This window comes from Gadus morhua, chromosome 10, assembly GCF_902167405.1.
Source record: "Gadus morhua chromosome 10, gadMor3.0, whole genome shotgun sequence".
In the NCBI taxonomy this organism is placed as follows: Eukaryota; Metazoa; Chordata; class Actinopteri; order Gadiformes; family Gadidae; genus Gadus; species Gadus morhua.
Window position 1 is genome coordinate 8628725 of NC_044057.1, and position 10212 is coordinate 8638936.

The 10212-nt window shown below is 49.4% G+C and overlaps 1 protein-coding gene across 1 annotated transcript in view; it reads right to left on the bottom strand.

Moving 5' to 3' along the window:
* LOC115552806 (neuronal acetylcholine receptor subunit beta-2) overlaps nt 1-5146 on the bottom strand; it is a 14222-nt gene extending 9076 nt beyond the window's left edge. The window contains exons 1-3 of the mRNA XM_030369145.1: nt 4829-5146; nt 662-807; nt 473-517 (exon numbers count right to left, since the gene is read on the bottom strand). Coding sequence (XP_030225005.1) covers nt 473-517; nt 662-807; nt 4829-4880 — 243 coding nt within the window. The 5' untranslated portion in view covers nt 4881-5146. The remainder of the gene's footprint in view (nt 1-472; nt 518-661; nt 808-4828) is intronic.
* Nucleotides 5147-10212: the final 5066 nt, after the last annotated feature.

Here is a 10212-nt window from a genome sequence, read left to right on the forward strand (position 1 = left end):
GATCTTGGGGGGCATGAGAAAGAAACCCAGATGAGGATATCTGATGTAATCCAGTCAGTCAGCAGGAAGGCAGTGAAGCAAGAAGTAAATAAGCAATTCAGCAAATATGTGTATGTCCATATGTGTGTTTCTGTATGGCTAGCTGCACATCTCCAATGTGCAGCGTGCTGACATGGCTACCTGCCACCTGGGGGTGAACTGGGCAGTGGGCTGTACTGGCCCGTGAAGGCCTTGCCAACATACATCTGCGTAGCATTAGCATGCATGGCTTGGCTCTTTTTGTAGATTGCAGATGCGTTTGTGTGCACCTGATTTTGCTTCACTGTACGGATGTTGTGGCCAATTTTTATTTTTATTTTTTATATACATCCCAGTCCCACCACAAACAACAGCAATAATAACAGCAAGAAAAGTAAACAACAACAAGGCAATAGGAGAGGCACAGCAGGAAATGTCTCAGACGTCGACTCACCTGAGAAAGCCAGCAGTTGGTCGTCATGATCTGTTCTCTCTCATTCTGAAGGGGATGAGAGTTAAACACCTTTGTGTTAACAGAAGTAGCTAAGTGTTTGTGTGTGCGTGTGTGTGCGTGTGTAAGTACGCGCACGTGTGTGTGTGCGTGCCGTGAATGCATGAGTGCGTGCGTGTGTGTGTCTCTCACCACGCTGATGAGCTGGGCGAGAGAGGCGCGGATGTAGATGGTGACCTGCTGGCTCTTGTTTACGGCCGGTCTGATCAGCTTGTTGTAGCGGTCAGGAGACAGGAGGCGGTTCACCAGACGCTCCTCCACATCTGAGCCCAGGGCCGCTGGGGGGTACAGACACACAGCCGTGATACACACATGCAGCCGGGATACACACACGGCCGTGATACACACACACGCACACGCATATACCCGCCCACACAGTTTAAATCAAATATAGCCACACACAGATTGTGATCCAATTCGATTCTGATACACTTTAAACTTTAACCTGCCATGTGTGTGTGTGTGTGTGTGTGTGTGTGTGTGTGTGTGTGTGTGTGTGTGTGTGTGTGTGTGTGTGTGTGTGTGTGTGTGTGTGTGTGTGTGTGTGTTTGTGTGCATGTGTGGGACTATGCTAATGTACCCATCAAGCATCTAACATGCAAACATGCCCTCACTTATACTAATGCAGGCGACCAGGCGAGTAGAATGCATTGCCATCAGTTGAACATAATGCTGAACAGCATTGGAAAACACACAAACATAAACAGACAAACACACACACACACAGACACACAAACACAAAGACTTGGACAGACACGCCACATGCATGTTGACTAGACTGTACAGGCTTCTTGATCAGATGACATTCTTTTTGAATAAATCTTTTATTCTAAGCCGTTTTCAAAAGGGGTACGCCAGCTTTTAAATGGTGGCTATGGTAGCCTAGCTCTGTGTATCCAGCTAGTTCTACTACTGCTGGCCGCTAGCATGTTGGATTCTAGATGTTGTGTTCCAGATGGAGAGGCTGCATGAGAGGAGCAGCTATTGGCCCATTAATGACAGACTCCTCCAGTCGTCATCGGTAGGATGAGATCAGCCTTTATGTTTAAGACTGGTCCTAAAGGGATAGGTTGCGTGTTTAGAGACACAGCGCTGCATTGTGACGTACAGAGGTAACCGCAAGGATAATGGGATGTCTACGAGTCTGATGTAAGCTTAGACAGATCACCTGAGACAAGGGCTCAGTAGGATACCTCCTCTCACACACACACACACACAGACACACACACACACGCACACACACACACAAACAAAGACACACATGCACACACTCATACACATACACGTACACAGACATGCTGCCTTTTGCACTCTCCCAATCTCAATAATTAATTTGAGCTAAAATAAGAAGGCCATTTACTTCAGGAGTCTGCATCACAATCAAAGGTGATCCTCTTCCTCAACCACAGAAATATTAAGACCTGGTTATATCGTGTTATATATATATATATATATATATATATATATATATATATATATATATATATATATATATATATATAATATATAAGTACTGTGGCAGGGTGTGGATAGAGGGACAGGCAGAGGGAGGGATGGATGGAAGATGGATGCATGGATAACGATTGAATGAAAGGATGGAGGGAAAACTGACAAATGGACAGACGGATGTCTATGGCCGTCGATGGTGGACGCGTTTTGTTTTGTTCTGCAAGCAGAGATAGGCTGACAAAGTCAATTATTCAATGCCTTGCCATCTGGAATAGCAATAGTCCTGACGTTGCTACAGAAACAACCATGCATCCCAACATTCACAGCTGGGGACACCTTCCATAACCCTCAGTCTCATCGCAGAGGGAGTCAAAGGTCAGACCTCAAGAGAACTGAGAAGATAATGTATGTAACCATGACCACAAACAGCCCCACTCCCTTTTCCACCTCTCTCTCTCTCTCTCTCTCTCTCTCTCTCTCTCTCTCTCTCTCTCTCTCTCTCTCTCTCTCTCTCTCTCTCTCTCTCTCTCTCTCTCTATCTCTCTCTCTCTCCTTTACACCATGTACACATCTTTGAATCTTCATGAATCATGCGCAGCGGAACAGACCGAATCCCCTACGGACACCATGATTCCACCGCTAACAACAATCAGACCTAGTGCCGTCGCCACGGTGACCAATCAGTGACTGTTGAGGCTGCTGAACTCCTGCCAAGCCTGCTGAACGGGCGATCACTGGACCCCTGACAAGAGAGAGGATGAGACTGTTCTCACTTTGTGACACATCATAAGGAAAGAACCAGCCTGTGCAGCGAAGACCGCTAATTATGGGAATTAGCATTTCCCAGGAGCAACAATGAAAATAAAAATAATAAACAGAAGAGGTAGTGGGGACACCAAGATCGCATACTAGTCAAATAAGGTTAGCGTATGATCTCTGTTCTCCTTTCCCATTGGCTGGCACCAGCATCCAATGGGCAAAAAATTTCATCCAGGTTGTCAGTATAGTGTGTGCTACTGAGGAGGGGGTTTGAATAGAGAGAGAGAGAGAGAGAGAGAGAGAGAGAGAGAGAGAGAGAGAGAGAGAGGGAGAGAGATAGAGAGAGAGAGAGAGAGAGAGAGAGAGAGAGAGAGAGAGAGAGAGAGAGAGAGAGAGAGAGAGAGAGAGAGAGAGAGAGAGAGAGAGAGAGAGAACCCCACCCGAAGTAAAAGAAAGAATTAAAGAAGCCAAAGTTCCAGGGTGAAGCAGAACCTGGGAGCCTGAGATCAGGGTGGGGGAGCGTGAGGGGAAGGGGGGGGGGGGTAGAGACCCCATGAGCAGGGGCAGGGCTCTCTGGGAAGGGGTTTAGATACAGATGGGTAAGACCAGCCTGGTGAGCTCTGATCAGGCTGAAGACATGGACACCTTCTCCACCACCTCCACCCTGCTGCCTCCACAGGTGGGGACAGGTGGGGACCACCACAGGTGGGACCCCCATAGGTACAAAGGACACCGGGAACAGAGGGAGGGAGAGAATAGGTAAGGGAGGGAGGGAGAGAATAGGGAAGGGAGGGAGGAAGGGAGCGAGGGAGAGAATAGGGAAGGGAGGGAGGAAGGGAGAGAATAGGGAAGGGAGGGAGGAATAGAATAGGAAAGGGAGGGAGGAAGAGAATAGGGAAGGGAGGGAGGAAGGAAGATGACACAGAAGGAATTAAAAAAGCAAACTCAATCAAAGTGTTATACTTAGTATGTTAGATTTAAATACTATACAATTAATATAAATCTATGATACAAATAAACAGAATGTCTCTTCATTTAAATTGCTTTTTTTGTAATGAAATCCCAAATATTCTGAATAACAAAATCTGTTTTTACATAACAGGATTTGCAGATTATTTTATGTCCACTAGTTTGTGCGTTGATGTCAACTGTTCAAAGTGCTGCAAATCGATCATTAAGAATAATGCAAGAATGGGTGATGACGTTGGGGGGTTCTACTCCACACATACTGCTCACTCAGCCTTCCAGCACCATGGAGAGATCCTTCTCTGGGACTCCCAGTCTGGACTGGCGGTCCCCCAGTCACACGTCGTGATATAGAGCTATACCTTCAAATGCATAGACACTTTGCGCTGCAACACTAGATCTTATTTCAGCAGCAGGGGCATTCTCCGGATCAATACATGGGTCTGATATACACTATCCAGCCTCATTAAGAAGGACATTAGTCAGTTGGGTTCATTCGATTGACGTTCCCTGCCGCCCACAGTACATGTGGCGCTTAATGAGACTCAGCAGGCGGAACCACTGGTCTGATGTGTTCTTGTTTGGTCAGGAAGCCTCAGTATCAAGAAATCACAAACGACCACAATGCAGGAACGGCCGATTGGTGTGCAAGTGACAGAAACTCGAGCGCATCGTTCACGCGTGGGTCTGCTCTGTGGTTCAGAAGGAGCGCGTTAGTTAATTTAACCGTGCTGAGCCGGGCTGGAATCACGTGCTAGGTCTTGTCCCCGATTGCAGTCCATGGTATGGAGCGTTATCTAACATCAGGCTACACCATGCACAATACTATCAGCCGTTGGGTTTGCAGCGTAACGATAGCCTATTACCACAGCAGGGGGCTTCCGTCAACACATCCTCCTGGGATATCACAGATATCTGACAAACGTTTAATAAATCCCTGTGCAGAGTAGTAGCACATGTTTATGTGATCAGAGCTGAGCCTTGAGACGGGGGGTGACGGAGAGATGGACTGTCTCAGTCAGCCTCACCCCTGCCCCCCCCCCCCCCCCCCCCCCCCAGCGGTCCCATACAGACTACTGTCCCGTTCCCAGGTGGTTCAGGGGGATTTAAAGAAGGATAACTCACTTGCCACGGTGATCACCAAGAGAGTGAACGCTTTCTTCACCGGGACCGCCATCGCGTCCTGCCTCCAGTGTGGCCGACTCGCCGAACAACTTGCGGCGCAAGGAGTTCTCACGCGGTTCTCTTCCTCTTCCTCGTTGCGTGAAGTGAAGATAAAAAAATTAAGGAAACACCAGAAGGACGTGAAGCAGTGACCGTGCGGTTCACAGCGTCATCTCCAGCGCGTCTGATCCCCAGAAGGAGCGCCGTCAGTGGGGCGAGCGGCGGGAGGATATGTGATGTGCGGGAGGCTCCGCAACGACCGCGGCTGACTGCGCGAGCCGATGCCCCCCCCCCCCCCCCCACCCACCCCCACCGGATGCTAAAGGAGAGTGAAGTTCAGCCGATGGGAACTGCTTACATAAAACGATACATTCAATACAACACTAGTTCACCAGAACTACTGTGTGTCTCCTCAACCCGCCATTACCATGTTGTAAACAACGCCGACATTTACGTAAAATTAAGCCGAATCAACTTCTGTCCCGCCCCCTTATTACGCGCCGCGACCCTACGGCGTGCGGACGGTGCACGAGCCGTCCCGTGATTTCCCATGATGCTTTGGGCGGCGGCTGCTCCGACATTCTTCTTTAGTAACGTACACAAAATATTCCTCTGGAGTGTGGGATCCTAGAAGAGTCCGAGCTGTCAGTAAAGATCTGCCCTGTCGGCCAGGCGTCCGTTAGGAGAGGGGAGATCACAACGCTCCGGTCCTCCGCGCCCACCGGGGGTCGCGTTCGATCTCTGTCCCTTTGATCAATGCCGATCAAAGTATTGACAACAATCAGAAAGGCATTCAATCAGAAAGGCATTCCTTTTTCTGATTGAATGCCTTTCAATCAGAAAGGCATTCAATCAGAAAGGCATTCCCCCCCCCTCCCCTGGTGGGACACTCTCAGTCCCATGGAGAGCAACGGACGCGTAATACGACGTCTCATTGATGCCGCTTTATTAAGGGCTTTGAGAGAGTCCTCCTATACGGCTCCATCTGGGCTATATCCACATTTAGGCAAAACTGAAGATAGGAATTGATAAGTTCCATTAGTCATTATTCTCGCAGCGCGCAGAAAGTGAGTGTGTGTGTGTGTGTGTGTGTGTGTGCGTGTGTGTGTGTGTGTGTGTGTGCGCGTGTGTGTGAGAATGTGTGTGCGTGCGCGTGTGTGTATGCGTCTGTGCAGAGACACACACACACACACACATAATAACTCACGACAGCAGCAATGGACATGGCCGCCTTCACTCACAAGCTTCTCCACTTTTCCATGTCTATTTATGGACCGGACCTATACACACCATACGCCGCACTGAACTGGAGGGTATGTGTGTGCGTGCGTGTGTGTGTGTGTGTGTGTGTGTGTGTGTGTGTGTGTGTGTGTGTGTGTGTGTGGGGGGGGGGGGGGTATGGTGTGTTGGGGGATGGGTTCAGCAACATTTCATGTGATGGAGAAACAGATATAAAATCAACTATGACTCCCTGAACCAAGACAGATGGATGGATAGAGGGGTAGATGGATGGAGGCATGGAGGGAGGGATGGAGGGAGGGATGGTGAGGAAAGGTAAAGACACAGTTAATAAGAGGCTCCATTTGTAAAGGGGTGGGGGTTAGGGCAAGAGGGGTGGGGGTCGGGGGGAGACAGACCTACATTCTAAGAGACAGGCTTACATCCTAGGAGACCGACTTACATCCTAGGAGACAGACTCACATCCTAGGAGACAGACTTACATCCTAGGAGACAGACTTAGGTCCTAGGAGACAGACTCACATCCTAGGACACAGACTTACATCCTAGCAGATAGAGTTACATCCTAGGAGACAGACTCACATACTTGCCAGAGCCACAGCCTGGTCTGCACTCCCCCGGCCGTGGTTACAGACAGGACTGGTAGACTGATACATGAGATGAGGACCCTTGTGTTCTGTTGATCTCCTTTCTACTCCCTCCTCATTGTCACTCCACTGACAGAGCTTCCACCAACCAGGGCTCAGTCACATGGTCACCGGCAATATAACACAAACTCCACAAAACCACACACACACGCACATACACACCATGCAGACCATCCATCTCCCACCCCCTCATTGACACCACTGTCACATGCAGAGGGCTCAGCATGGTGCCTGACCCCAGCCCCCCCCCCCCCCCCCCCCCCCCCCCCCCCCCCCCCCCCCCCCCCCCCCCCCCCCCCCCTCCCCTCCCGATCGCTCTCTGTAGGGTCAACACACAATGGACATAGCTCCATGGAGGAAGCTGTTCATGATGACAGCCTGTTCTTGGTGTCCGTGGGTTCCAGGGGTCTCTTCCTGTACTGTGAAGGCTTTAGGTCACACTGCAAAGCCGAGGGACAACGAATCTGAAGATCTGAGATGTTGGAGATGTTTGGTCACCACAGCACAATAACATGTGCATGTTAAAGGGGTAGTTCGGAATTTTGGACATAGGGCCTGATTCCCAAGTGAGCTTTGGTATTCTTTATCACTGGGGACAGTTTTCAACACATTTCATTCAGTCCTTCTAGTTGCAGAGTTCGCTTGTGCTAGGCTAGCGCACGTCAACGGGCAATGCTAGCCTGCTATTAAAAACAGTGTTACTCACTCCACAGGGAGCAGGAGGACTGACATTGGGGAGAAGACCAGGAGCGAGAGGCAGCAGAGGCCGCGATTATATTATTTAAGTTGTATGCAATAAAGTGTGGCTTAACCCGCGAAAACATGTGATTCGTACCTGGAACCCGGCTCATTGGGGTATCGGGCTGCCACATATGGTGGAGAATGCGGGGAAGTGAAGAACCCACTACAACCCCCCGGTAAAACTACCCACCGATCCGGAATGCAGAACCCGGACGGGACAGCCGCCGCCGCCGTCGCCCCTACCGCTGCCGCAAGAGCCGCCGCCACCAGAGACGACGCCGGCAGAGACAACGCCGCCCGAGAAGAGGCAGCCCGAGAAGAGGCAGCGGGAGACGACGCAGCCGGAGAAGACGCAGCCGGAGACGACGCAACCGGAGACGACGCAGCCACCGCCTTGTCCCGACGCGATACCTGAATGGGCGGGTTCCCCTACTACCGGGGGCCTAATAAAGCGGTGGAGGAGTGTGGCATCCCGCCACTTAAACCTCGGCCCGGGCGGGTCCGAGGTGGTGTGATTGACGGCGTATACCGCCGCCACCCACTGAGTGGGGACGAAGAGCATCACTCTCTCCCCAATCAGCGAGATTGGGGGACACCTGGCCGGAGGCAGAGGAGCCATTTTAAAGGGAGCAGGAGGACTGACATTGGGAGAAGACCAGAAGCGAGAGGCAGCTGAGAAGCGCTCGTGAGCGGCTAGAGGCTCACGGAGGCCCTAGAGACCGTGTTTATATTATTTAAGTTGTATGCAATAAATGCCGAGTGCGGCTTAACCCGCGAAAACGTGTGATTCGTACCTGGAACCCGGCTCATTGGGGTTGCCACAAAACAAACAAACGCACACACATACATGCACACACACACACACAGGGAAATAAAATGCCCCCCCTCAACACCGAAAATAATATTACAGTGAATCATGATGCAGTGTGTGCGTTCAGCCCGGTGACCCTGTGACCTGTAGCCACTCTATTACCGTATCTCTTCATCCTCAGAGCAGCAGACGGCAGCAGGGGAGCCAGGCTACTAGGGGAGGCTAGTAGCGCCAGGCTAGTAGTGCTAGGCTAATAGTGCCTGGCTAGTAGCGCAAGGCTAGTAGTGCCTGGCTAGTAGGGGAGGCACTACTGTTCACCCGGGCTCACTAACACAAACACACAAACATACTCCTGTTCTGATGATATAGAGAAGAGGACCTTTCATGGTAAAACATTGATTATATAAGATCATATTAGATACAATTAGAATAGACTTGCTTAGATGAGATAATATGAGATACTAGATTCAATTATGTTAGATTATAATATTTTAGATAAAACTAGATGGGATTAGGATACATTTAACTAGATTAGACATTGTATTAGATTAAACAAGGTCAAACCAGATGAGGCGGTCTGCCAGGTGCTGTCTGAGGCCTCAGTCCCAGCAGCCAATGGGCTCCCAGGGCTGTTCTGTCTGCTCCACCAGCCCCTCCTGACCCTGGTTAATGTCTCCGTCTGACAGGACTGACCCGGTGGGCCAGCACTGCTGCTCCTCCTGCAAGCTCATCAGTCATGCATTCTCCCTCCCTTCTCTCCCTCCCACAATCCTACCTTGTCTCGCTCCCTCTTCTATCCTACCCTGAATACCTCCTTCCCTCCCTCCTCTATCCTACCCTCCCCCCTCCCTCCTCTATCCTACCCTCCCCCTCCCTCCTCTTTCCTACTCTCCCTCCCTCCCACCTTCCAACCAATCCTGCCTCGCATTCTCCTGCCCTCAACCTCCAATCCACCCCCACCATCATACCAGAATACTCTCTCTCTCTCTCTCTCTCTCTCTCTCTCTCTCTCTCTCTCTCTCTCTCTCTCTCTCTCTCTCTCTCTCCCCCCCCCCCCCCCCCAATGTAGACAACAATTTGTGAAATTAGTCCAATATTGAGCGAGAATGCTAAAGCCTTCGTCTGCTAAAGTGGGAGGCAGTCTGTCCTTTGGGGCGATAGTGTCCGGTCAATAGGCATCCTCTGCTTTCCTTCACCCTGACAGACCCAGATTATAATCTAACTATAATAACATTATAGAATGGACAGAGAAATAAACAAAGTCTCTTTACCTTTCTCCTGATCGCGGTCTGTTTGTTATTGTGTCTAACAGAGTCTCGTTGTTCAGAGAAAATACGGTGGAAACGTGAGCGCGAGCCGGGAGGAGAGCTTGTTGCGTTGGGATACGGAAAGCCTAGTTTAGTGTTCTCTAGAAGATTTGGGTGGGGGAGAGTTTAGATTATAATGACAAAAGATAAATCTTCTGCAACTAAATGATTCCAGAGAGACTTCTCCTTTAGTGAGATGGTTGGACAAAAAAAAAAGAATGGATCAAGCGAAAGGTAAAGAAACACAGTTTTATTTATATGTGGAGATCCTTGGCATAAAGATGGAGCATGTGATATCGCCCCAAAGACTCGCAGTACAGCCCGTTTAGCAGATCACAGCTGGTCCAATTGGATCTGGTCCCATTTCAGAAAAGGTTGTCCACATTAGTCCCTTCAATGTATTTGTAGTAATTTGAAGAATACAAAAAAGTAATAAAATGCAATGAGTGACATTGGACATTCCAATGAGTGGATTTGGAGGGTTTTTATGGAGCTTTATTATCATTTTAAATATAAAATAAAACATTTTTTTATATTGTATTTGATTGGATTAGAATATTTATACATTCTACCATTTGTATATAATATTAAAATGTTTCT